General features: G+C 49.1%; 1 protein-coding gene and 1 long non-coding RNA gene across 7 annotated transcripts in view; one reads left to right on the top strand and one right to left on the bottom strand.

Annotated features, from left to right (window-relative positions):
* Positions 1–27,885, top strand: part of LOC104684758 — a 55,682-nt gene that overhangs the window by 22,451 nt on the left and 5,346 nt on the right. Inside the window, exons 5-19 of one of the 6 annotated variants that reach the window (XM_019281713.3) lie at positions 1,861–2,089; positions 6,414–6,543; positions 13,209–13,408; positions 16,800–17,029; positions 19,401–19,738; positions 20,150–20,279; positions 20,417–20,510; positions 21,982–22,132; positions 22,689–22,851; positions 23,556–23,681; positions 24,776–24,838; positions 25,672–25,794; positions 26,079–26,234; positions 26,831–26,884; positions 27,132–27,349. In XM_019281713.3, coding sequence (XP_019137258.1) covers positions 19,567–19,738; positions 20,150–20,279; positions 20,417–20,510; positions 21,982–22,132; positions 22,689–22,851; positions 23,556–23,681; positions 24,776–24,838; positions 25,672–25,794; positions 26,079–26,234; positions 26,831–26,884; positions 27,132–27,349 — 1,450 coding nt within the window. In that variant the 5' untranslated portion in view covers positions 1,861–2,089; positions 6,414–6,543; positions 13,209–13,408; positions 16,800–17,029; positions 19,401–19,566. The other 5 variants (XM_020584033.2, XM_019281714.3, XM_039560130.1 and 2 more) reach the window with 5 other exon arrangements.
* LOC109143611 lies at positions 19,931–25,753 on the bottom strand. Its single transcript, XR_002043902.2, has 3 exons — positions 25,624–25,753; positions 25,362–25,479; positions 19,931–20,160 (listed from the first exon to the last, which is right to left on the bottom strand). It is a non-coding gene; the product is annotated as an uncharacterized LOC109143611 (long non-coding RNA).

Genomic DNA, 27,885 nt, shown 5'->3' on the forward strand with positions numbered 1-27,885 from the left:
GCGTTTGGCTCATGGATAATGGGGGTTTCTCCTGGAATATGATCCAGGGAAATGCACAGGAATTACCTGCAGGAAGATCTTCTAGGAAGTCACATTGGGGTGAAGCTCTATCCTGGCTTTGTGGGGCTTCCCAATGCTCCCAAACCCATCCTGCAGCCAGGCTGGACGGGGCTTGGAGCAGCCTGGGAGAGTGGAAGTGGCAGCGGCTGGAATGAGATGATCTTTAAGGTCCCTTCCAAGCCAAACCATTCCAGCATTCCCTGATTTCAAAGGGTGAGCGTTCCCAGAGGATTTTATGGCCTGCTGTGTGACGGGAATGACTCCAGGTCTGCAGGAGCAGACACGAATGGGAATGGGCCGAGCATCTCTCCATGACATTTTTCCACCCCGTTTCTCAGGGAGCAGCAGCCTCACACCCCCCCAGCCCGACCGAGCCTTGCCCTGACACCACGTTCCCTAAACCTGCCAGGTTTCTTTAGGTTTGAATCCATCTGCAAATCCCTTTGGATGCCAGAAATGAGCCCAATTTCCCTGGTAATTCTCCTTTGGATTAGTCCAACAAACTGCCTGAGCCCGGGGCTGGAGCTGACTCAGGATCTTGGTGGGGCAAAGCCTGAGGAGCTGTGGAAGGCAGGGATGGAGCAGATGTTGACATGCAGTGAAAATCTGAGGCACGGGAGCCGGGGAGAATAAATCTGAAAAATTAACACGTAGGAGGCCGCAAAAAGGAGCAATATGTTTTGGTAATCACGGTGAACTGCTGACCCCTCCTCCTGCAGCTCCCAAACCTCGGGCATGAAGCAGATGTCACTCAGCCCCTGATTAACACGTTCCCGAATTTCTCCCGGCATTTAATAAAAGTTTTACATAACATGCAGGTAATTGCTTCCAAATGGCAAGGGAACAATGTGGCCCTCTGTGCATGGCATTGTTTCAGCATCAGGTGAAAACTCCTCTTGCTGCCTCCATATCAGGGGAAATCCCACAGCAAAGCCCCCGCGCCCGGCAGCTGCTTTTCCAGTCACTCCAGAGACAAAAGGAAGAGCAAAGCCTTCAATCCAGGAATATTTTTTCCCTTCAGGTGTCCACATGAAGGGAGCCTGCAAGAAAAATGGTGAGACTGTTTACAAGAGCATGGAGCAACAGGCCAAGGGGGAATGGATTTAAACTGCCAGAGGGCACGGATGGGTGGGATATTGGGAAGGAATCCTCCCTGGGAGGGTGGGCAGGCCCTGGCACAGGGTGCCCAGGGATCCCTGAAAGTGTCCAAGGCCAGGTTGGATGGGGCTTGGAGCAACCTGGGACAGTGGAAGGTGTCCCTGCCCATGGCAGGGGGTGGCACTGGATGGGCTTTAAGGTCTGGTCCATTATGGGACTCCTGGAGATATCAGGGTGCTCCAATGGCTCCTTACCATCCAACTCCAGTGCTTTCCATCCCACCAGGACAAATCCTCTCCAGACCAAAGCCCCCAGCCCAGAGAAGTGAGGACACAAGGGAAGGTCTGCACAGGAGCCAGGTGGGGGAGAGCAGAGCAAAGTCTGGATAAAGCTCATGGAATGCTGATTTGCTGCCTTGACTCTCTTGGCCTTTTCTTCCTGCAAAAATCTGTTTGAGGTGTGTGGGCATCACCTGTCCATGGAGTGGGGATTGGGATCCGAGGAGCTGGGAGAGAGGAAAGGCCTGGCAGGAGGGCTTTGACTTGCTCCACATCTCTGTGCTGAAAAGCAACACCTGCTGAGATGAAACCCTCTGGCCTCCCTGCCCCTTCTCCAAGGCAAACACAGACACTTCTATTCCCGCTCCCAAGAAATCCATCTTTCAGCATTTCCCTGGTTTTGTGTGTGCTTTGTTTCATCCAGCGCCACGGAGCTTGGACGCTTTTTCCATCTCACATCGAGCTTTGGATGCTGCCTCTGTTCCTCTTGCTGCCTCCATGAAGAATAACAGTGGCCCTTGTTGTGTTTTCCCTGGATCATGGGCTGCTGGAAAGCACAGGGAAGCTTGTGTCTGGAAGAGGGTGAGGGCAGGAGGATCCTTTTCCCCAGCAGAGCTGCAGGCCGGGCTCTTTGGCTTCCTCGAGCCTTCATGGTGAGCAACAAATTGTCCTATAAAAATCCTTCTCTTGAATTTTATTTTTCTAAGGAACCAGGCCCAGCTTGGAAACTTGGGATTTCAATCTCCTACTTTTTAACTGGACAGCAAATCCAAGAGAAAAGGGCTGAAATCCAATGGGTTCTTCAGATTCTGCCTCTCTCCCTGCCTAAAGCTGCATCTGAAGGCTCTTTCCCTGGCTGTGGAGAGCTTGTTTTGTGGGGTCAGCTAAGCCCCATCAGCAAAGGAAGGAACCTTGCAAGGACATTCCTGCTCCTCTTCCAGCTGAGGAGGGACAGGAGCCTTGTGCCAGATGTGAAGGATGTGGCCCAGCCTCACCGCCACCCTCCCACAAAGGTAATTTGGGGTGAGGACGCTGCCCCCAGCCCCCTCCTGTGCACAGAAATGGCACTCTGTGTGTCCCCAGGAGCCAGAGGTGCCTGATCCCTGTGCCAGGAATCGTCTGGCTGCCTGTCAGGCCTGTGCTCCCAGCTGTGCATCCCCTGCACGTTCCAGCAGCTCACGGAACAAGTGCAGCCGGGGTGCCCTTCTGCTGAGAAATGGCTTTCCAGGAGATCCATCACTCCCTGTTCCCATGGGAAGAGCCCCCATGGAACGGCTCTGCCGGACACCCAGAGAGCTCCCTGAAAACAGAAGGAAAGTCAGGGCCCTGTGCTCAGACCAAGAGAGGGGAAAGGCTGGGGAGACACCTGAGCACCCCCTTCGCACTCCTTTTTCTCTTCTTGCCTGTTCCAGCCTGGCTCTGTGGACAGCATCCAGGGTAATGTGTCCTTGGGGCTCTCTAAGGTGCCACAAAGAACCTCCAGAGACTAGAATGATAACAATCCTCCCATCTTAGTGATTTCCACCCTAATTATAAATAAGGTGCTGAGCAGGAATTTCTTTCAGAAAGGAGTTTCTTCATCTTTCACCCTTTAGGCTCTGCTTCCTAATGCTCCAGCTTGGATTATCTCCTACAAGGAAGCTTCATACCACACCCTCCTTTCCCTGCTGGATCCATTGCCACGGTGGTTTCCAATGACCTTGGGAATGCTGAGTAACCTGGGATAGTGGGAAGTGTCCTGCCTATGGCAGGGGGTTGGAACAGGATGATTTTTAAGGTCCCTTCCAACCCAAGCCATTCCAGGATTCTATGCTGGAAGCAGGAACATCTTGGGCAATATTTTGCCTTTGGACCTTGAGTCAGGAGTCACGGGAGTTTTAAGGGATTTGAAATCTGTGTCTGAAATTCGTGGCTGGTGTCACTCTCTGAGTTATCCAGAGCAGCTTTCCTGGGATTGGAGGCACCTGGGAACCAGTTCCCAACAATATCCTTCCCAGTCCTCCATGCCCAGGGAAACCCCATCCCCTCTTATTTTCCAAAACAGATCAGCCTCTCTCTGTCTTGGGCTGCGAATCTGCCCCAAAGCGGGGCCAAAACTCCTCTGACTTTTTGTTTTGTGGCAAAGTTGGAGCTGCAAATCCAGGGCGGAGGAGGTGGGATGGGCAGGGTTGGGAGCAGCATCCTGCTGGCCACAGGAGTGTCTTCAGCTGCACGGAGCATCGGAGACAAATGAACTGGAGGAAGCGTTTCCTCTGCCGAGGGCTCTCACCCGAGAGCTCCCTGTTCCCAGCAGAGGTCAAGAGTTGAAGAATGAAGAAGAAAGGAAAAGGGATAGAAAGATCCATCTTCCCTTATGGAATCCCCAGAGCAGAGGGCATTTGGAAGTCATTTTTCACCGGGCTGAGAGCTGTTTCTGGCCCTTTAGCAGACATTATTCTCTTCTCAAACCTCATAGATCTGGATGTTGGGAAGTGTTTTCCCTCCATCCTCACGGGTGTTGGGAGAGGAGCGTTACCCTGGGTGCAGGATTGAACTTCCACACTGTGCTTTGTGTTTTGGGGTAAGAGGGAGCCAAATTCCCACTGCAAATCGCTCTGTTCCTTGAAATTCCAAGCTTTTAAAGGCATTGGGGCTCAGATGCAAAGAGAAATGAGTGGTTTGGATTCTCTGGGGTTCATGCACAGGGATGGCTCTGAAGGGGGAAAACCCAGGCAAGGAGAGGAAGGAGAGTTTCAGCCTGGCTAAAGGAAATCTAAATAAAATTCCTTTCTGGAAGGAGGTCAAGAAAATTATTTTACTTCTGTGTTTCTGTCTCTCTTCTTCTGGCTTATAAAAACACCTTGGCTGGGATATTCCACCAACTGCCTTTTATTAAAAACCCCTGCTCGGGCTGTGCAGATTTCATGCTGTTCCATGGAAGTAAAATTTTATGACCAGAAGCTGAAATTAGGAATGAGCTTTTTGTTGTTGTTGTTGTCGTGGCTTGGATTTTGTTGGCAGTCAGGAGGCTTTGTTTATTTTCGCCTTTTCTACAGCACAGCCAGGTCTGAGCTCTCCAGGGTTTTTAGGGATGCTGCTCCAAAAAGGTGCTGATGTTGGGAAGCTGAGCAAGGGGTGGGTGATGCCTTCCCTGTGCTGCTCCTCTTGGAGCAGGAAGGGTTCAGTGGCTCTCTGAGAACAGGACAGATGTGTGGGAGAGCAAATGTCCCATTGCAGGGGACACAGGTCCTGGGTGTCCGGCCTGGAACAGCCTCACGGGGTGAGCAAAGTGACTGGGACAAAGTGGGAGTTATTCCCTCCTCTCCTCTGGAAATCCAGAGCCTGTGGATCACAGCTTGCTTTGAGCCCACATCCAACACCAGCTGCTTGTTGGCTGGGGAGTGCCAGCAGATTTTTTTTGCCATTTCTCACTTGAAATGGAGCACTCCTGTTTTTCCATTAATTCCTCTTCCTCTGCTAAAAAAAAAAATCCAATGGAAGGGAGAAAAAAACCCGTTCTAAGAGGTCACTTGGTCCTTCTTTATTGGGTGAGTTCCAGTGACCCTGAGGGGTTGTGACATCTGAAGGTATTGAAGGAGAGCTGCACAGGGTCAGATGAAAGTCAGGGCCATTAATTCCAGCGTTGGTTCCTTGGCAAGGCACTTTTCCATCTCCAGGCCCCATCCCTGCATGCCCTGGGACAGATTCAGAGCCCCCTGCGTTGGTGGGAACCTGGGACCATCCCAGCTGTGACTCCAGGCTGGGCTCCTCTCCCTGCCCAGCTCCTCTGGAGCAGCCAGAGGACTTCCTGAGGGATTCCAGGGCATGGATCTCCTCTCCCTGCTCCAGAGACACCCCGGTTGGGATGGGGGATGCAGGTCAAGCCCCCGACCCCTCGGTTTCCTTCCAGCCCAAACGTCTGTGCAGCCTCAGCAGATTTATGGGGCGGCCCTAAGTGTTTCACCAGCTCTTTGCTAATAATGCGGCCATAAAAAAGGGACAGCCTTTCTTTCCAAGGCCTCTCCAAGCCTGGAATAATCCCAGGAGGGATTTGGCTGCCCCCAACAGAGAGTTTAGTGGTGGGCAATGCTTTACAGCCCCTTTGTTAGAGCGGGGCTGCTCCCCAGCATCAAAGTGCGAACAGAGGCTCCGGGATGGGCTCTCCATAAATCTCTCACCTCTAATCCTTCCCCTTCCACTGTTTGCAAACTGGGGGAAGCTGGAAGGGCAGGCTGGACAAAGCTTTAACCCTTTGTGCTTTGGGGGATCTTCTTGGGAGCAGAAGAGGCCATGGGTGGAAGGAGAAGCAGGTTCGTGTTGTGCTCAGCAATTAAACCCCAGCGGCAGATTAAGGAGCTCCTCTGGAAGTTTGGTAAGTCCAGCACTGGATATAAGGAATAAATCTGGCTGCATTGCAACCACTTCAAGCTACTTAAGCCACAAATGCAGAACTCTGAGAGTGATTTTGGGCTTCCAGTGTTTGCAGCAACACCTTTGTCGAGGCTGGGTTTTGTTAGACTGGACTGACCCTGTCCAGTTGCCACCAGTTTCTGGGTTGTGAAGGGATTTGTATGCTCCCAGTGGCACTGGAGGTTGGGAACAGGTACCAGGTCCATCAGTGATCACCTGAGGGTCACAGCTGGGAGCAGACCTTCTGTGTCAGGAGGATTCCAGCCCTCCTGGCCGTGTTCCCATCCCAGCATGGGATATCTCCTTGCCCAAGAGAGGGACAGGAGCAAGCCCAGGGCAGGATTTGGGCAGTGAATTCGTCTCTTCCTTCCCCCATCTCCATCTTTTAGGCACAGAGAACTGAACTTTGTGTCCGTGTTGCCATAAAAGACCGCGGGTTTTTTCAAGGCAGCTTTCCAGCAGTGATGAAAGGTCCTGCAGCGGGCAGAGGCTGCTCTGGGAATGGAACAAATTGTGGGTTTATGGCTCCCGTGTGGGGGGGGGCTGTAAATCTCCCAACTTTTAACGCATCTGTTCTTTTCCAAGCAGGCTACCAACGGCTCAAGGAGGAGAGGGAGAAATATCCGACATTTCCTGACATTGGCTACCCTCGGGAGTTCCTCAGGAAGGTTTTTAAAGGAATATTTATGGATGATCCTGGTGAATCAGGCCCTAAAAGGTACCGAGAAAGGGCTGGTGTTCATTAACATTTGGGACTGTGCATTGAGGATTTCCCTGTGGAGGGGCAAAAGAAATGGAGTGAAAGTGAAGGAGCTTTCGAGTTAATCCCGTTCTTTTTTCACGTTATTGTTGTTGGTAAAAATCAGAACCTTATTTTTGATGAAGAAAAAAAAAATATTAGAAGTCCATTTTTGACACAATTTTCCTCAAAAGTTTTGTTCCAGAATTCCATACTGAGAAAAATAACAGATCTTGCAGTGAGACTTGTGAAATCCCTCAGAGGTCACTCACTATTAATTACTCTGGGTTTAGGAATAGGAACATTAGCACAGGAGGAGGGATGGATTGGTGGAAGAGCATCCTGGGGTTCTGACTTCCAGAGCCTTTTCCTAAGGCCAACTTGAGTCACTTAAAAACCTCTGTCAACTCAGTGAGGAGAAAGTCCCTTGAGGTGAGCCTGGGTTTGTCCTTTCTGAGAAGTGCCTTTGAAACAGATTTATTCAATGGATCCATGGGGAAGATAAGGCCCCACGTGCCCTTTGTCCTGTTCCTTTCTGTGTCGCGTCTCCAGATTTATCTGAGTGTGCTCAGAGTTAACCAGAGAAAGAGAAATTTCGGATGTTTTGGCTAAAAATGCACAGATCCCTCCGTAGTCCCCAAAGTCTGAACTTCTTGGGAGTTTTGCTGGGGCTCTGCTCCTCCTGCTCTCAGAAGGGACCACTCTCCTGTGGCTCCCACGGCATTTTCCTGGGATCTTTTAGTCCTGGGGTGGGTGGGCACAAATTGGTGCTGGATGGGACACACGGGGACTGCAACACCGGGCTCAACAGTGGTGACACTTCACTGATGTCACTGAATGCTCAGCAGCCATCCAGGCATGAGAATCAGTGGACAGAGCCCCCAGACTGTTGCCTTTGGATCTCCTTCCGCCCTTGGGATGATTTCAGAGGGACAGAGGCTCTGCAGGAGGCAGCTGGAGGTGCAGGGCTGCGGATGCAGAGCTGTGCACACCCACAAGGACTCCAGTAAGGATTTCCTGGGAGAAGCAGTCAGTCCACTCCTCTTTTTCAGGGGTGATGTGCAAAATGCCAGGAACAACCAGGAAGGAGAAGGAAAGTTCTTCCTTTTCCTCACAAGCCTGGGAGCTGTGGTACCTCAGGTGTGCCTACGTGGGGGCAATGGCAGCCAGAAGGACCTTGTTGAACATTTTCATCTATGAAAAAAAGCTTGGATTTGGCACTGCTCAGCTCTGGGTGCTCTTGGCACCAGGCAGGGAAGAGCGCAGCCCAGGCAGAGCAAACCTGTCCTCCAAGCCCCGAAATCAGGGCTCTGGAGAGGCACCGGGCAAGAACACGATTTTCTGTCCAGTGAGCTGAGCTGCAGCTGCTCTGCTCCATCCTCAGGGGAGTGGGACAAGGAGGGGGGGCAAAGGCACGATGACTTCACCAGCAGGACAAGGATAGGCTGCTGTCCAGCTGATCCTTGCGAAACACCCTCTGGAGCGTGCTGGGAACTGTTCCCAGCCCCGAGCGTGTCCAGCCATCGCGGTGTCCCCGCTCGAGTCACTTCTAACCCAATACTGGCTTCTTCCCCAGGCATGGAAAAGGGCTTTTTTTGCTTCTCAGTGACCTCGTGAATCCAAGACACTGCCAATTATCCATCCTTCCTGGCATTTAAAACATCAACACCTCCCTCCCAAATGAAAAGGGAGTTAAAGGTTCTGTGCTTCCCTGTGCCCTTTGCTCTCCCTCTGTCCTGCACTGGGGATTGGCCTTTAGGGAAGCCCCCTCTGCCCCACTAAACTGGATTTGCAACTGTGGCCTTGTGATCCTGCACCCAGAGTGTGCAGTGGGACTGGGAGCAGCTCTGAGGGAGGCCCTGGGGACAGCTTCCTCGGATTTGTCACTCCAGCTCAGGGGCTACTCTGGGACAGCTGAGTCCAGTCCATTCCCAGTCTGCTCAGTCCAGGGCCATTCACCCTCAGAGTGGGTGCTCCAACTCTTCACTCATGACTCCCACGTGTTTCCAACATCTCTGTTCAAAAGAAAGCTCCATCTCTCCCCCCTGTTTCCTTTTTGCTGAGACTCTGCTTGGAACTTGCATAAACCCTGCCCAAAAATAACCCTGGCGGCTCTCCCAGCCATGGGCGTCAGGACTCCTGCACAGGGCAGACGAAGGCTGAGATCTCGCTCGTTTCGTGGCACATTTCGGTCACCTCTGGCACCTCTCCAGCCTCGCTGGTACCAAATTTACAAGGTTTCTCTTTCCAGCTTTTCCCTCCTCTCCTGGGCTCACCTCTGCCCCTCAGAGGCCTCCTCTCTGGAAGCACAAAGGGTTTTCTTGGCGCGGAACGTGGCACAGACAAACCCATAAAAGTGGTCAATAAATCCAGGGAGTTTTCTTCCCTTCACTGCTTCCTTTGGGATGACACAAAAATGCAGCAGAGAGGATGAGACTAGGATCCTGTTCTGTTTGTTCCCTGGTGGGTGATCTTTCCACTGGTGCAAGAGGAGCTTTGGGAATTCTTTCTACAAAGGAAAATAGAGGGATAACGGCCATGGGTGCTCATGGGCTCCTCCTCTGGGAAGCAGCCCTTACGTCAGGGGTGGATAATCAAAACTGGGGGGGAAACCAAGGGCCTGGTGCCCAGCTGGTGCAAACTGGCCAAATTCTTAAGATTTTAATGAGTTTGACACTCACAATCACCTGTGTAACTCCCTCACATGCTCCTGGGGAGAGGCATTATAAGGAGAAAGGGAAGTTGTTCCTCTTGGGAATTCTTCCACCGTCTCTGTGCAGAAGGGAAGCCGAGTCCTGGCTGATCCATGCAGGTTGGAGGAACTTCAAGACAAGGATTTGGCTTGGCTCTGTGGTAGTGTGCAATATCTTCCTATTTAAGTAACGTAAATCAGGAGGAAAATGTCCTGAAATGGTGGGAATGAGCTATGGGAGCAGCCTGTGCCGTGGGGAAACATGAGCAGGAGAGGTCCTGGGGGGCTGGAAAGGCAGCCCTGGCCCTGCTCCGAGGGCACAGCCTGGAAAATTCACTGTCCTGGGGGCCTGCATCAGCCCAGGACCCACCTGCAGTTGGCAGAGGGGCTGCCAGAGCCTCCTGGGCTGGGGAAGCCCTGCCAAGGGACGTCCTTTGAGGTAAGTGCCCAGTGGGACCCCAACTCCAACTTGAGCCATGGGGACCCCCATGGGCAATGATGACTTGTGTTAAACCAGCTGCAATCCTGCTTTTCTCCCTCCCCTGGGAATGGCTGTTGATTCCCTGGGCTGGTGGTGGGAAGCAGGAACCCTTTCCTCTCAGTTGGGAATCTCCTCTCTTGGCCAACCCTTTGTCTCGGGCCAGCCCTGGCCTTTCTCTGGATTAATTTAAGATGCTGTGAAGTGCGAGGTGTGGGGGTGGGAGATGCTGTCTAAAACTTGTTTGGAGGCCTGGCTGGATAAATCCCCGTGGAATTTAATTTAACCGAGCTGACACCAGTATGAATCACGCCAGCATTCCCAGCTCTTGGACACTTCCTACCAACTGCCTGCAGGGCTCTTGCTTTTTAAAGGGAAGACTAAAAGCATCTCAAACTACTTAAGACCTAAAAGTCCTAAAAGAATAGTGGGGTTTTTTTTAATTTCACTGAGGAAAAAACAACATCTGCTATAAAAATCTGCTGGCCAGGGGCAGTGGGAGCGGATCCCACTTATCAGGGTTTGGCTGGTGGAAGCTGAAAGTGCCTCAGCCCCATGATCCCAGCGTATTCCGAAGCGGTGCCTCATCTGTCTGCAAGATTAGATGGACACAGAGAGGCTGGAGAACTCGGGATAAAAGAAAGGACAGAGGGAATTTGATGGAAAGAGGAAGGAAATGAAAGAAAGACTTCCAGGAAAGCGAAGGAGACAACGCTGTATTTATAAATAGTGGGCTTAAGTGAAGGCTCTGGGACACAGTCAGGCTGCTCCACAATGAAATCCATGAGGTAGCTGTCTGTTCCCGGGATTTAACTGAAGAGTGACATCTCTTCAGAGGCAGCAAAGTGGTCAGGACTAAGCATGAAACATGTAAGATGGCAGAATTCAAAAGGATAAACATTATTTGATACCTTATTTATAGGGCACCACAGGGGAAAGGTAAAGGTTTCAGAAAAGAAAGAAGCACTTTAATTTTATCTGGAGATTTTCCAACAATAAAATCTAATCCATCATTCTCCGTGTGTGACTGCTCTTAATGAAAATTTAGAGGCTGTGAGTGAAATTTAGAATTCCCAGGGGATACTATTAGGAAGATGTCTAGCAGCTATGCAAAACCTGTTAGATCAGAGCCCTGCCAGAGGCCAGCCAGGGCTGCAGTGTGAAAAGGACACCTCAGAATTCGGGGAGCCGAGGCCCCGCCGGTCTCTCCCAGTGGGATTCCTCAGATGGACGTTCATCCCAGGAATCCCACCAGGATCAGCTCACCAGGAGCACCAAGATCCAGCCATGGCAGCTGCATTGATTCCAAAAGAGAAAGATTTGGGCCATTTATGTTTGGTTTTGACCCAAAGCACCTCATGGTGCTGAGAGCTGTTGATTCCTCTCATGTGCTCCCTGGGTTTTTTAACTGATCCCAGTTAAGAGCTCTCAAAAGAAGCAAAGAAAAAACCTATTTAATCACAGAATCCTGGAGTGCTTTGGGTTGGATGGGAATTTTAAAGCTCATCCAGTTCCAATCCCAACACCTTCCACTATCCCAGGTTGCTCCAAGCCCTGTCCAACCTGGCCTTGGATGCTTCCAGGGATCCAGGGACAGCCACAGCTTCTCTGGGCAGCCTGTGCCAGGCCCTTCCCACCCTCCAAGGGAGGAATTTCTCCCCAGTATTCCACCTAAACCTACCCAAGGTTGCTCCAAGGCACATCCAACCTGGCTTTGGACTCCTCAGCCCATCTTGGAGCTGCACAGAGCCACAAAGTGCCTCTCATCCCTAATCATTTCCAATCCTCTGCACTTTATTTTTAATTAAAGCAGATCACCAGGCTGTTTCCAATAGTTTTTAATGGTCAAATAGGGGCTTCGATTATAAAGGCAATAATGTTCAATTATTGAATGGCCTGCATGTACATCATGAATCAGTTTAATACCAAAGTCACTGCCAATTATTCAACTGATTCAAAATGAGACTCCATCAGAAAATGTTAAATCACAGGATAAATCTGTCCCGGGCAAGGCTTTAGCAATCAAAATTCTCTCAAAGCAGAAAAATCTTTTCTAAAAGCAGGGGGGAAAAAAAGGTTACAGCTTAAGCCAGACATTAAATAGTAATGCCAGATGTTAAACAGTTGGCTGAAATTATTTGCAACTATCAAATGCAGGATTCTGCTGGGTGCAGAGCTCTGCCACCAAGTTTGTAACCTGGGGAATGGGCTTAAATACTCCTGTAATTTTCTGCCTATGGATAAGAGGCAATTTGGATTAGCTTCTGCAGAATAATAACCTCCTGATTCTCAGCAGATGAGCAGCAGCCCCCTGCAGCATCAAAACCAAGGCCCAAGTTTAATGTGTAACCTTCAATGGCAGATGGTTTTAAATTCTATAATTCTGGTGGATCTGTGGAATTAAGCACAAGGCAGGGCTGGGACCCCTGTGCCTGCAGACAGCAGAAGGCGCCTCAAGAATTGCTAAAATGCACAACAAAACACCCAAAAAAAGGGTTCACAAATGTTCATATCAATTTTTTCTACCCCAAGATTTGCTTTATTTAAATTTTTCCATGAATCTCTGTGCTGGAGAACTCCAATACCCCGGGATCACTTGGAGCAGGTACTGTCTGCCCATGTGGGTTCTCAATTCCTTGGGTGGCTCTGCCTTTCCCCCTCTCCTTCCCATCTCCATCCCATCCCACATCACCCATTGTGCCACTTTGTCCAGCAGGATTTGGGGGCCTGGACTGGCACTGATTTATTTGTGCAGCACCTGGGGTGTGTGATCCTTTCCAACTCCAGCCAGGTGTCCTGCACCAGCCCTTCTGTGTGGCATCAGTGACTGCTGCCATCCATGGGGGAGAAAATGGGAACTGGCACCTCCTGCTCGGGCCAGGACGGTGGGGAGTGCCTCATTCCCAGGCGGATCAGTCATGGATCTCTTCCCACCAGGGAAAGCGTGACCAGGACACAGAGCACCTCCTGCCCTGCAGGATGAGATCTGCTCTCTCTCCATGCTCAGCTTGGGATATGTTAGAAATAACTTCTGTAGTGACAGCACAAGGGGGAAACTGAAAGAGGTCCCAGTTTAGGTGGGATATTGGGAAGCAATCCTTCTCTGGGAGGGTGGGAAGGCCCTGGCACAGGTTGCCCAGAGAAGCTGTAGCTGCCCCTGGATCCCTGGAAGTGTCCCAGGCCAGGCTGGATGGGGCTTGGAGCACCCTGGGATAGTGGAAGGTTTTGGGGGTGGAATGGGATGGTTTTTAAGGCCCCTTCTAACCCAAACTCTTCAGTGATTCCATATTTCTAGGAATGGAGCTCTCCACAGGCACAAGGACAGTCCCAGCCCATCCCATTCACGGCACCCTGTAATAAATTGTCCCCCACGCCTGGGCTGAGGCTGAAGTAACAAAACTCAGCTGCTCAGAAGAGCCAAACCCCACATTTGCTGTTATTTTGAATATTTTTCTTCCTCCTTCCTTGCTGCAGAGCTGAGAGCGTGGACAGCACGGCTGGGTTTGTTCCTGCCTCGGCACCGGCGGGAACATCCCTGCTCCAAGGCTGGAGGATGGGCGAGGAAAGGGTCAGGACACATCCCCCCGACTGCGAGCTGAAGAAAAATGTTGGCAGAGCAAAGCTTGCCACAGGAAGAAAAGGTTGTCCTGGCTGTTCATATTCCTCCACATGGGGTGAGTAAAACTGTCGGTCAGACTGAAGTGTCTGATGCACAGAGGGGAATAAAAACTCATTAAAGGGCCAAAAGGAAACCCTATTAAAATATCAAATATAAACCGGAGGAGACTTGATCACCCAAGTGCTGGAGGAGTGTCAGGGCTTGAATGAATCCGACTTTTTTTCCCTGAAAGCAGAGGAAATGCGTTTTGTGGAAAGCCAGGTGGGATGAGGGGCAGGTAGGGTGTCAAAGAGCACTGATAATATTTCAGGGCTTCGCTCGGAGCCGGGAATACGAAGGGGATTTATCCGGTGTTCGGCGGGGAGGAGAGTGCTGGCAGATTTTTGAAGGAATTCCAACGTGGTTCAGACTCATCTGGTTCTTAAATTGAGAGCTCTTGGCCGCCGCTGTGCCGAGGCAGGAGCATCTCCACTCCTCATTCCCGGGACACAGCCTGGCTCAGGAATGAGCACCGGTGGCTCCGCGTGATTCTCCTGCCCTGGCCTGGCTGGTGTCCTCCAGAGAAGCCAAAAAAGGAGCATTTCATATGTTCTGAACTACCCAGAGAACCATCCTTCTCACAGCATCTCATTTCTGCTTTATGTGGTCTTGGGAGAGGAAAGAAATTACAGGGGGAAAGAGCTGAATTAAACATTTTCTTTCAAGCACTAAAATCCATGTTAGTCCTGTTAGTGCTGGAAGGGATGGAGCCTGGTTTCCAATGGATTCGTGCCTCAGGGCTGATGGACTTTTAAACAAAACTAAACTGTGGCTCTGTCAGGCTTTCACCCCTTCCTACACACCAGGAAAACCTCGAAGGGGAAAAAAGATATGATTTATACCTCACCCAGAGCAGTTCTTGCCTGGTCAGCCACGCAGAGTCCTCTTTTTGGGGGTTTTATCCTGTGTGGACTCTCTGGTATCTCATAGGTGTGAAAGCTTTTCCATGGTTTGGGAATTTTTGTCCCATTTCTTCCTGGATTTGAGGTTTTTTGCCTGTGGTTGAACTCAGAGAAGGCATAAATGGAGGGTTTCTTTCTCACACACATCTCTTAAACGTGTTACCTTTGGGATTTGGAGCTGTTGTCCAGTTGGTTGAACTTGGCACCAGAATTCAGGAATTACATTGGGATGAGGTTATGAGAGGAACATCCCTGGGCCATCACCACAGAAATTTCACTCCCTCCCAAAATCAGGGTTCAAGTAAAAACTTGTTTCTAATTTAGATGGAACAGACCCCTACGGCAGGCCCTGAGCTTCACCCATTTTCCTTGCTGTGCTCCCATCTCCCTCCTGCACAGTGAGGCATGTTCTTATCCCAACCCCTCCTCCTGAATCTGGGTTTTTTTTGGACACCAGGGCTGGTTTCCTCCCATCTCAGCAACACCGGGGTACAAACAGGGCCCGTCATTCCTTCACAGACACGTTAGAATCACCTAAGCCCTGCTTCCTCCTGAAACCTGAGCTGGTCCCACACAGCAAAGCACTGGGGGGCTGTCCAAAGGTGGAAGAGGGAGGACCTGCCCTCACATCCCTATGGGAAGTTTGCCCATGGAGAAAGCTTGAAAACCCCACAACTCTTTCCCAAAAGCTCAATTCTAAGAAACTTCTTTCCACTTCCATTTCCATTTCCAGCTCTGAACATCATCTTTGGGGACAAACACACCCCAGAGCTGCGACATGAGTCAGCTCAGGTGGGCTAAGCTGCTGGATTAGCACTTTCTGGATTCCCACTCAGGTGGGAATGCTCAGAGCCTTTTCCAGTCAGTCCATTGATCCATCCCAAACCTTTCACCAGGTACAAACTTTTGACTTGCAGCAGAATGAAGCAGCAGTGAATATAAATGGGATGTGGAAAGGTTTTTGAACAGATGTTTTAATGGTCTGTTTGCTGTTGTGGTCGGAGAGAAATTCCCTTCGATTTCAGGAGCTGGTGGGTAGAGTCCCACTCCTCTGGCCCTCAGCTGGTCATTCCCATGGAGCAGAAGTCTCCAGGTAATGTCCCAACTGGTGCAGAGTCTCCTGGGAGCAGGGACGTGGGAATCACCTGTAAAACAAACAAATCTGTCTGCATTTCCAGGGTGTTTTAGATGTATCTGGCACTTCCCTGTGAGGGTGGGCAGGCCCTGGCACAGGGTGCCCAGAGAAGCTGTGGCTGCCCCTGGATCCCTGGAAGTGTCCAAGGCCAGATTGGACAGGGCTTGGAGCAGCCTGGGATAGTGGAAGGTGTCCCTGCCCATGGCGGGGGTGGCACTGGATGGGCTTTAAGCTCCCTTCCACCCCAAACCAATCCAGGATTCTCTGATTCCACAGTGTCAGTCCCAGACCTCGAGCTTGGCTGGATCTGGGCACGAAACCCACCAGGGCAGAGAAGACCGAGCTCAGGCAATGTGAAATTCAACCAACATATTTTACACCCACACCACTAAAAATACGCCGCCGCCGCCAACTCTTCATCTGGAAAGAGGAACCACTGATGTCGCTGTGTCTTGGATGAGGCACAGCACTCAAGTCCTGACCATATTTAGCCATAAGATCATCTCCCAGGACTTCACAGAATCATCACAGGATGGTTTGGGTTGGAAGGGACCTTAAATCTCATCCAGTTCCAAGCCCCTGCAAAGGGCAGGGAAGCAGGAATTTCTGCATGAGAGCGGAGTTTTAGAGAAAAATCTTCTGGCCAAGCGCCAGTTCTGCTGTTGTTATTTCTCCCTGCTATCTCCACACCTCATTTCATCCCCCAATTTGCTGTGTTGAGTTACTCAAGGTTGCTAAAACGCTGTCATGCTAAGGAGGCAGCAACAGGGAGGAAATTATGTCTCTACAAAATGCCCCACACAGCTGAAATCAGGCCACCTATTTAGGTGTCAGGTTTAGGTTTTGTCATTGTAAGCACAGAAACTTGAAACATTTTGCCCAAATGTGTTGAAAGCCATGAAGACATTAAACATTATTCATGGAATAAATATTCATTTGCAGGAAGAGGGGTTTTTTTTTAATGCATGAATATTTCAGGCAGGGTGTGCAGTTGCTTGAAGGAAAAGGTGATCATATTCTGAGTGCTGTTTAAATAGTTCCTAATATTAAGGCTATCAGGAATTAAAGGTATCAGGACACTTTATTTTTAAGATTTAACCATGGAATAGAATCCCAGGATGGTTTGGGTTGGAAGGGACATTAAAAATCATCCAGTTTCAACCCCCTGCCATGGGTAACTTCTGCTTAAGTTAAAATCCTTCCTAAATTTTCTTTAACTGCTTATTATTAGTGAAAAATTCCCTCAGAATCAGTCCTCAAACTTTCCCTCCCAGCTGCTGTAGCACCATCACTTTGCTGATCCATTTTAACCACAAATGCATTGCACCTGTTGCCCTGAACACCAGAAAATATCTTTATTTTATTCACAGGTCCCGTCGGCTTCTTCCCTTAGAAAACTCAATTCCCTGTCCCAGCAACACATTAAGACATCGCAGCTTCGCATCTCCAACTTTCCCTGGTTCAGAATTCCCATTTTTTGAGGTCGAGTCCTGGCTGAGCCTGTGTGGAGCTCTGGTACCATCTAGTGTTACTAGGGGAAGCCTCAGCTGCTGGATGTGGCTTTTCCTCGCGGATGTCTCGACAGAAGGTGGCGATTGGGGTGAGGAGACGCAGTGACAGCATTTCCTCCTCCAGCAGGACTGGAAGGGGAACAACTCAGAATCACAGAATCAGGGAATATCCTGAGTTGGAAGGGACCCCAGGGATCATCCACTCCAGCTCCTGGCCCTGCACAGAACCACGTTTCCCTGCTCTTCCCCTCGTGAGGAAGCTGCAATGAGTCTCCCCTCTCCTGTACTGGGTGTTCCTGGTGTAACTGGAGTAAGGGACAGCTGAATTATTGTGGTTACAGTGGAATTCTGGAATGGTCTGGGTTGGGAGGGACCTTCAAGATGGTCTCATTCCAAACCCCTGAACAGACTTAGTTCCCTCAGCTCCTCCTCCTCCTATGGCTTCACATCGAGGTATCATCTTTGTCTCACTCTTTTGGACGCTCTCTCACAGCTTAATATTGTGTATTCTGGTGACCAAAACTGCTCAAAATATTCGAGGTGAGGCCAGCCCAGTGCAGAGTGTGGTGTGGGGGGTGCTTACTAACGAAGTCTGTGACTAATTACCCGTAAGAACCAATCAGGACCTGGAAGAATGGGTGTGGGGGTCACACTAATTATTTGAGCAATTGCTCTTCATGTCTACCTTGGCAACTAAATGTGAAAGGACCAATCAGCTACTGGTAGAAAGGGTGTGGGGGTCTTCAGTAGTTACAAGAGAAATGGATGTTAATGTTTCATTAACGACTAAATGGGAGAAATCAATGAGGTTCTGGAGGAATGGGTGTGGGGGTTTAAGAAGCTCAAAGCGGGCAGGTTTGTAGTCGACTTGAGCATGGTCTGAACTTCAGGGGGAAACGTGCAGGCTTAATAGACTTGTGAGTTTTAATTTCATCCAGGGTGGACTTAAATCTAATTTTAATCGTAATACAACGCGTGACGGGGGGGGGGGGGGGGATAGGTATTAAAGAGGGAATATATAATATTTAGGACTGTACCTTTCTACTACCCCGGGCAAGGGGGAAAGGAGGAGGGAAACTAGGTCGGGAAATGAGGGTGAAAGGAGGCTGGAACTCCACAGACCCCACACAGATATGGCGCACTGGACTCTCTCCTTTATCCGAATAAAGTTGATTTTTGCAGGACTCCTGTGCCTCTTGGTGGACACTGGCCTGTCCCAGGGGGATTTCCCGCACAGGCTGGTGCCGCTCAGCGCGGTGTGCAGGGGGCACCTGATGGGACATGACAGCTCTAGGGGCACAGGAGCCACAGGGAGAGGAGCCGCAGGGCGCTGAGCGGATGCCGATTTCGTGGAGAATGCACGGTTTATTGAAGCGCTTTATTTAAAGCGTTTATTTAAGCTGTGACAGCCCCCCTCACCGTGCCCTCACCAAACATGGCGGGCGCCCCGCAGCCCTGAGGCAGCGCTGTGAGGGCGGAAGGGGCGCGCGCGGCCCCCCCCCCCCCCCCCCCCGGGGTCACCGTCCCGGAAGCGCTCGGGCTTTCAAAGAGTGGCGGGAGCGGGAAAGCGCCGGGAGCTGCGGGAGAACACCGGGAGCTGCGGGAGAACACCGGGAATTCCGGGGCAAACGGCACGGCCGGGAGGGCTCTTGGGGGGGCGGTTGGTCGGGGGGGTGCGTTGTGGCGGTTGGGAGGAGGCGGTTGGGGCTGGGGGGGCGAAGGGTCTGTGAGGGGGGGATCGGGGTTTGGGGTTGTCGGAGGGAGGGGAAGGGAATGGGGGCGGGGTGAGGTGGGGGGTGTTTGAGTTTGGGGAGGGGGAGAGAGGGAGTAGGGGGGGTTGTGCTGGGTGTGACCGGAGTTCTTGTTAACAGGAGTTGTTACCGTGGAATTCTGGAATGGTTTGGGATGGGAGGAGCTTTAAGCTCCTTTCCTGTCAACGAAATTCGGGAAGGGGAAAAAAAAAGCCTCTAGCACTGTTTGTAGTGATAGAAAATCAGGCATTACTTTATTCTGGCCAGGATATGCCACGGAATAATATTCCGTAGATGGATGGCTTTTTATTAGACTTTCTGCAGATATATACACACAAAACCCAAAGCGATTCCCGTTCATTGGTCCCAAACTGAAAGTTGTATCATTTCCAACAATGCAGTGTCGTGGACAGGGACACCTTTCACCATCCCAGGTTGCTCCAAGCCCTATCCATCCTGGCCTTGGACATTTCCAGGGATCCAGGAGCAGCCACAGCAGTTCTGGGAACCTGTGCCAGGGCCTCTCTGCCCTCACAGGGAAGGATTTGTCCCAATATCCCATTAACCCTCCCGTGTCAGTGGGAGCTCATTCCCTTTGTCCTTATTCCACTGCCAGTTTCACCAAACCCGCCAGAAGAACAGCACATCTCATATTTTAAGGATTTTTTCTTCTTTTTTTTTTTTTTTCTCCCCCTCTCCTTGTTTTTAGGGTTCTCTCAGCTCTGGATGGAAGCTCCAGTGGGTTTTGAGCTGCTGAGTGCACTGAGGATGGAACATCTCTGTCTGTAGTTCAGTTTACCCAACAGAGACAAAGAATTTGGGTCTTGGATGAGTCTTTTTCTTCCCTTGTTGAGGAAAGCACATTAAAAGTGTGAATGGACAGTCTCTGTTACCCTGCTTGCTGCCAAGTAGTTCCAGTTTGGAATTTAGTGGCCATGTGGCCATCGGAAAAGGAGGAGGAAGAGCAGAACATAATCCTGATCAGTGATGATGAAGATGAAGTGGAGGGCACCCAAGGGAGTTCTGTCCTGTTTGTAGAGCCACAGGGTAAGAGCTGTTCCCTTGCTGCTGCTGCTGGAGTTCTCTGAAAGACTTTGGGAGTAAACTGAATTAATTATGAGTTGTGCTTAAAATCTGCCTGTATGCTGCACAAGTGAATAAAACCAGGTGGAACTTCCCAATTATTAGGCATATCTTTGGTGGCGCTACTTTAAAGGATGCTGCTGTGAAGTTTTAAAATGCTTCAAATTGAGCTGAGACTGAGCCTTTCAATGTCAGCTGGGTCCTTTCTGATCTCATATCCTCTGGTTTGATAGTTCATGGAAGTTCTGCGTATTCTTCTGTCAAATCCCAAGGAAACATGTGCTTTAAAGTGTTCAAAAAGTAAATATCAGTCATTTCTAAGGAAGTTTCAGCTACCTTCACACTGGTTTACACCTCCTGCTCTCTTTACTGCAGAGGAATCTCACCTGGAAGAGAAGAAATCAGAAGAAATGGTGGATGAGGAAGAGGATTTAGTGGTTACCTACTGTAAACAAGCAAATGTGATGCCTCATGCAAGACACGACTGCACCACGCACCCCTTTGAGTATGTCCAGGGCTGGGCAGTTCCATTTGGGGTCTCATTTTCCACATTTAGTCCCTTTTGTCATTAGCTGGAAGCAGCAGTAGAGCTGGGTAAGGCTGTGATTTTCCTAAATAACCTTCTGGTTTTCAACCTTGCAGGAGAACAGAGTGTGATACTTGCTCCCCCCTTGGGAAAAATGCGGATATCTGTGACCAGTGCTATTGCTACATCTGTGACAAACTGGCTGCTGAGGTAAGGGGAGGGCACAGCTTGCAGGCAACAAACAATTCTGATGTGGATCAAGTGAGAGCTTTAGACAAGCTCTGCCTTAGGCTCAGATTTTGGCAGCAGCTCCGCTCAGGTGACTGCACCTAAATCACTCCCACGTTCTTAGGGATGGCAGGTCGGGTCTATGATAAAATGAGTTGTTTATTGAATAGACAGGAAAAAACAGACAAAAGGCTTTAAACAGTTACTTATTACACAGGATGAAGCAAAGAACTACAGCAGGTTATGTAAAGCAGTGCACAGTATCAAGGCAGCTGTATTAAAGCTACCAAAGAAACAGGATAGGTCAGGAGTCAGTGTAACTCAGCAGCAGATGTGTACACAGAGTCCTTCCCTCAGCCCTGCAAGGAGGAACCACAGAGCAGCGTCCCAACTTCGGGGAGAAGGCCCCAGGCGCTCAGGGAGTGTGCAGAAGATGTCTGCTTTGTGAAAGTTGGGTGTAGCTGTTGCAGTTTGTAGAGTGGAGTGTGTGTCAGTCAGAAATTCCAGCTTCTCTACACCTGCTTCCACAGCAAGATGTTTATTGTCAGCTGAAAGCATCAATCCCATGATGCTGAAATAACTCCCTACAAGGCAAGCTGTCCCGATTGAGTTATTCCTTAATTAGCAAACTCAGTGTGGAGGAGGGGAGATGCCCTGGGTTATTGCAGCAGCTGACAAGCACCAGGTAAACTCTCCTGTGGCAGGGGGTTGTCCTGCTACACCTCCCACTATCCCAGGCTGCTCCAAGCCCCATCCAGCCTGGCCTTGGACACTGCCAGGGATCCAGGGGCAGCCACAGCTTCTCTGGGAATCTGTGCCAGGGCCTCCCCACTCTCACAGGTGGAGTTAAGGGCACTGAGAGAATAAGTGATACAGGAAACTTGATTAAGAGTTCCTCATAACTCTACTAAAAGTGTGGCTCTGTTGGGGTTTATTTCTAGTCTGGGCAGTTGTTGCAGTACCCATAAAATATAAATAAATGTATCTCCTGTTTGCTTTGGGCACACAGTGCATTTCGTAAAATCAAATTATTAAATCAGGTATTTTTTTTTATAATGGATTAGAGAAATGTCAGCTTTTTAGACTGTCCTAACTAGAGTTAGGAGTAGAGGGAATTACGTGTGGGTGGTTTATTTGCTTGGATCTTCTGTGAATTTCAGAAGACTTTGAGCTGTGAGCAAAGTTGGGGTGAACATGCAAAGACAAGGCTCTGTTCCCAATTTCCAGTGGGGAGGGTGCCAGCCCTGAGGGTCTCTCTGAAGTACTCAGCAATGACAGGTAATCAATAAGGGGTTTTTTTAATGGTTGCCATGATAGCAAATTGTTGCCTGTCAAAATATTTCCTCAGGTGGGAGAAGGATGAAAGGAATTGTAACCCCTCAGTCAGTGAAGCTGAGGGGTAGGGTATGAAAATGCAACAACCTCTGCCTGTTTTTTGTGTTTTATGGCACAGTGCCCACACTGGACAACCCCTTCCCTGTGTCACTGCAATGCCCACAACAAAAGCAACTTCTGGAAGGCCCAGAGGAACTTTGCCCTGGCCGGGGTCCTGGCCACGTTCAACCTGGAGCTGCTGGACCTCGACGCGGAGCTGCGGCACGGGGGTGGGTGCTCTGCCCCAGGCTGGCCTGGGGACCTGGGGCTGGGGAACACCTTGGCTGCTCCACACCAATCCTTGGGGAATTTTTAAGGAGCAAATTGCTGTGCCTGCTTTCTTTTTCCATGCTTGGACCAGGTATGGGTTTGCAGGTCCAGATTCCTGCTTTTTCCCCTCTGAAAGGATCACAGAATGGTTTGGGATGGAATGGAGCTTGAAGATCATCTCATTCCAATCCCTGTCCATGGGCAGGGACACCTTCCACTATCCCAGGGTGCTCCAAGCCCTGTCCAGCCTGGCCTTGGATGCTTCCAGGGATCCAGGGGCAGCCCCAGCTTCTCTGGGCACCCTGTGCCAGGGCCTCCCCACCCTCATAGAGAACAATTCCTTCCTAATAGCTAACCTAAATTTTCCCTTTTTCAGCAACAAAGCTTTCCTGAGAAATAAAATCGAGTGCAAACAATTTGCTAAATAATTTCACATGGGGAACTTCTTCTTTTAGCTTTGAAGAAACAGATGCAAAACTCTTAATGCAATTTTTTTTTTTTTGTCTTTTCTCTTAGGAGATCTTCTAGAAAAATTTATCAAGGAACTTTCTGTAGCATATAACAAATACCTAACAGGAGAAAGGATGTGTCTCCCAGGACAGGAATGCTTCTGCAAGTCAAAGCTGCCCCCTGGGCAGTGCAATGTCTGCAGCTTACAGAACATGGAGGTCGTGTACACGTAAGTGACAACAGAATTGGGTTTGTCATGGCAGCTCTGATTTATTTAATGAATGACAGTCAGAACTGTGGCACTTGAGACAGAAGAAATAAGAGTTGGGAGAACTTACTTGGCCAGCAAGATGTTAAATTGCACTTCGCTGTAGTTTAAAATCCCTCTTAAATGTGTCTTTAAATAAATCTCCTGTGCTGTACAGGACACCTGATGATCTCTCACTGTTATAACCTGGGAAAGTGTGAACCTAAAGCCTGGGCTTTGGGGTGGGTTTGGATGGGATATTGGGAAGGAATCCTTCCTTGAGGGGGTGGGCAGGCCCTGGCACAGGGTCCCAGAGAAGCTGGGGCTGCCCCTGGATCCCTGGAAGCATCCAAGGCCAGGCTGGATGGGGTTTGGAGCCGCCTGGGATAGTGGGAGGTGTTGGGATTGGAACTGGATGATTTTAAGGTTCCTTCCAACCCAAACCATTCTGGGATTCTGTGTTTTTACTGATTTGTTTCTTAGAATGAGTTTCACCTCAGTGTTAAAAGCCTTTAAAATCCCCAAAGTACTGGTTGTGCAAGCACCTTCTCAGAGGGTTGGAGATCGTTTGAAGACAGGGCTGGGCTCTTGGTTGCTGTCAAGCTGTAGGATGGCCACAGTTACTACTTGTTTAGGTAGTCCATCACTGCAAACCCCTGATCTTACAGGCCACTTGACTTTCTCAGGTATTCTGATGTTTTCGAGCTGGTAACAAGATTTTTAAATCAGGCAGAACAAGAAAGCCCCAAAGCTGCTGCTGTCATGCTCCTGGGAGCAGCTAAACAGATTGCCCTGCACAAAGACCCTGCTCTGTAAGTACCCGGGCCCACAGAGAGTGGGGATCTGCCTTTTTTCCTCCAGGGGAGGGGAATTAGTGAGACAGCCCTGGGGTTTTGTTTATTAGGGGTGAGCAGTGTAAAACCCCCAGCGTGGGCTGCAGCACAGTGAGAGGAAGATGAACACACTGAGTGGGATTGGGTACAGGAGGGATTTGGGAGAAAAGAGGTTGAAGGTTGGATGTGAGAGGGAGAAGTTAAGCAGCAATGAATGTTTGAGATCACTTTAAAAATCCCTGCCAAGGGGATCAGCAAAAGCCAGATTTAATAGTAAACAGCAAAGTTGGTTGGCGATATTCGCTGTACTGCTTTCAGGACAGTTTACACACAACAAGGGAAAACAGCAACAAAACCAAACATAATCCAGGCATTCAAAAAGGGAAATGAACTGAGAACTACCGTGGGGACTGTGTGAGAGAAGGAATAGTGAGGGCAGAGATAAAAAGGAACAGGGCCTTAAAAGCTTAACAGCACTCACACTTACCAGTACTGTAACTTAACTTACACCTTAAGCTTAACAATTCAACAAAGAAACAGCACTCAAACCTAACTTAAGCTTAACTTAAAAGTTAACCTTAACAATTTAAGAGGAATAACACTTAACAGCATTTAACCTAACTTAAAACTTCAAAGTTACACTTGGCAGCTCAGCAAAAGAACGCTTTTCAACAACACAAAGAGCTTTGCTTTGCAAAAACCTGAACATTTTGGGGCTTATATTCAGGGGGTTTGGTAAAAGAGAAAGAAATGATGTCTAGATTGGTTTGACAGGCCAGAAACAGCAGCTCCCCTGCAATTCCTGCTGAGGAATTACCCAGGATTGCAAGGAGCAGGCTGGATTTGTAATCTGGGAAGGTCTTTCCTTTTACACTGACAGTGGTTAAGCCCTGCTGGAAGCACTGGGAATTTTGCACTGTGTTTTGCACTTTAGCACTTGTTTCACTCTTTGCAGTAATTTTCATCAGCATGCCAGCTTCCAAGACATTTTCTTCAACAGTTGAGTACAGAGAAGGGGAAAAGGCAGGAAAAGAAGCCAGGCATTAATTAGTGCTGGTTTTTTCCTGTCTTAGGAGCTGTCAGAACCTTGGCCACACTGCTTCCCTAAGGATTGCTGTCCCATTTCTGTTCCAAAGGTAAGATCGGTTTCTTTGCTGGCTGCAAACTTTCTGCTTGGCTTTAAAATTTTTTCCAGATGACAAATCTTGTGTTCAGGGGCACATGGGGTGTTGTGGGAGGCCAGAGCAGGTTGTGGTTGTTGCACCAAGGAGTAAATAGTGGCTGGGAGAGGTCACAGCAGCAGCCTGGCAGCACTGGGATGGAGCATGGAAAAGTTCTTCCAGAGGCTGGAGAATGAGGACACCCAGCTCCCTTGGCTTAATTCACTTCCCATTTTAGCTCTATCCTTCACCTTTCCCCCCAAATTGACTTGCCACAGAAGGTTGATGAGTGAAGAATTAACTTCTTTCAAACCCAGTTCTGTATTCTCACCTTCTCTGGATCTAATGACAAATACAACCTAAATCCTTCAGCAGCTTTCATTTTAAAGTGCTGTTCTTGATTTTTATAATTTCTTACTTGGAAAGAACAGGGGGAGAGTTTCTTTACTTCCCTCCCAAAATTTTAAAGAGTAAACTCTTCTTCCTTATCTCCACTTACCAGTTAATACAGAAACAGTTCCAGTAGCAGGGGAAGGTGCAGGAGCTCAGGTCCAGCACAGTTTGAAGTGTTTCCTGTACAAATTCCTTGGAGATCTTTGTTTTAAAGCCCACAGAACCTAGGTTTTAAAAATAACAGCACAAGAATCATTTCATTATTCACTACAAAACTTAAAGCAGAAATTCACAGATCCAAACAAAAAGAAACCCAAACTCATGTAGTTTCCCGTATGATTAAACAAGAAAATTTGTTAGTAACTCACCTCAGTTTAAAAGACTCTTTTTAAATTGTTTTTCTTCTCAAATCACAGAATCACAACCCGACTTCAGAGGATGCTGGTGTTGTGTGACTTTCCAAAAATCCTCTATGAAAAGTTTGTTGCGTTTTTTCAGTCCATCTCCCTTCCCTGCCACTGTTACGCCTTCTCAAACAGGTGAGTTCTTGGGCCTCTAAATATATTTGGATCCAGTTGCCTGTGGAATGTTCTTCCCCTGATAATAAAAGTGGGAGTATTTTAGAGGAATATTTCAGTATTTGCTGCTTTCCCTGTTAGTTGTTTGATGCTGTGACTGAGCTGTTCTCCCTAAAGTTTTTTTTCCCCCAGAACTGAGCTGTAAACCCCAAAATGTTTTATTAATCAAACTTCACGATCCTTAAAGGAGATAAAGTGATGTACAATCAAAACAGTTAAAACTGACTTTCTTTTTGTCTTTCCAGCTTGAATGTTGTGCCCTGGGACCACGTGTTACTGACCACAGTTTTAAAAGGCCAGAACCCAACTGGGCAGAGGAGACAGAAAGGAAGGAAAATGTACCTGTGGGAAGCACTCCCTGTCGTGGAGGCTCGAGTGGAGAAGCTGCTGGACAAAAAGAAGTGAGATTGGTTTGACTTTTTCATTTTGGGAATTCAGTTCCTGTATTTTGGCTGCTCTAAACCTCTGCACTTGGGGAAACACAAAACAAAGATTGTTTTATATTTTTTTCATCTCCCAAACAAGGCCAGGAGCCTTTGGAAGTTTCTCAAAGCCATTTGAATGCCTCAGGACCAAAAAAAGATGGCTGGAGTTGGCCCATTTCTGTGTTTCCATAAACCCTGCAGGTTTTGCATGTTGACTTTTCAAACAATTTCTCTTCATGACAAGTAGAAGACAGCCAGAAAAATGTGTTCTGGGTCTTCAGAGGGCTGTACTCCAGAAAATCCAATATTCAAAAGAACCTAGTCCACTTAAAGAATTCAAGTGAAAGGCAACCTTTGGTTTGATTTTGCCAGAGTTGAGATAATCTGGGAATAACTCCTAGGAATTTATTTCCAGCTGTCTCTTGCTGCCAGCTGGGTTTGTATCCTGCTGTGCAATGTCTCTTGTGTGGGAAGCTCTCCTGCTTTGCTTCATTCATTGTAGGAAATATTTGACCTGTGCAGAGTTTTGCACTTTCTTCCCCTTCCTTCTCACCTTCTGTTTTTCTCCCCAGATACAGAGAAGTTGTTCGGTACCTGAGAGCTGTGAAATGCAATGAAAACCAAAGGTAAATGGCTTTCCCCCCCCTCTCTTTTCCCCCTTTTCCCCCCCCTCTCTTTTCCCCCTTTTCCCCCCCCTCTCTTTTCCCCCTTTTCCCCCCCTCTCTTTTCCCCCTTTTCCCCCCCTCTCTTTTCCCCCTTTTCCCCCCCTCTCTCTTTCCTCCCCTCTTTAGTGGTCAAGCACAATCAGATTTATCCATACATCCTATAAAACCTCATCCTAATGAATCCCAAACCTTCGTTTCCTCTTCCCAGGCTACGAGACCTTCAGGATATGATCCCCTTCTACCTGTGCAAAACTGGGAATTTCCTGGATGCTGCCCATTCCCTGCTGTTCCCTGTGAACAGCCTGGCCTCCTGCTCTGCCTGCAGGATCACTCCCTGCCAGTTCAAGGTTTACCTCAAGATATTCAGGACAGGCTGTGTTCCCTCTGGGAATGACATGCTGGAGACAGGGCCCTGGGTTACAGCTGGCAAGTGTCATTTCTTCCTTCCTTGCACTGAGAACTTCATTACAGCTTTTAATTGGCACTCAAATGAGTGACATTCTGAGCCCAGCTAGGAACTGGGTGAGGGTGGGGAGGCCCCTGGATCCCTGGAGGTGTCCTAGGCCAGGCTGGGTGGGGCTTAGAGCAGCCTGGGATGGTGGAAGGTGTTGGGTTGGAACTGGATGAGCTTTGAGGTCCTTTCCAGCCCAAACCTTGAAAACACCAGGCAGGAAGGATGACTTTGTACTGGAGGATGAATTTATTCACTCAAAGTACTCATTTTGTCAGCTGTGAGATTCTGCTGAAAGCAAAGTAAGAGAAAGCATTAAAAGAAAATCTAAAGCCCTTCAATTCCCTCCCAGCGTTGCTGCTGTCAGTGGGGGACTTGGCTTTATGTCTCAGCCATGACCTTGAGAAGAAAACTCCCTGCTGGGAAATGTTTCATCATCAGAGTCATTAACTCAGCCTCTGATAATTGTCATCATCTGTCCTGGGGATTGCTGCCTCTCAGGGTGTCTTCT

Source organism: Corvus cornix, chromosome 14, assembly GCF_000738735.6.
Source record: "Corvus cornix cornix isolate S_Up_H32 chromosome 14, ASM73873v5, whole genome shotgun sequence".
NCBI lineage: Eukaryota > Metazoa > Chordata > Aves > Passeriformes > Corvidae > Corvus > Corvus cornix.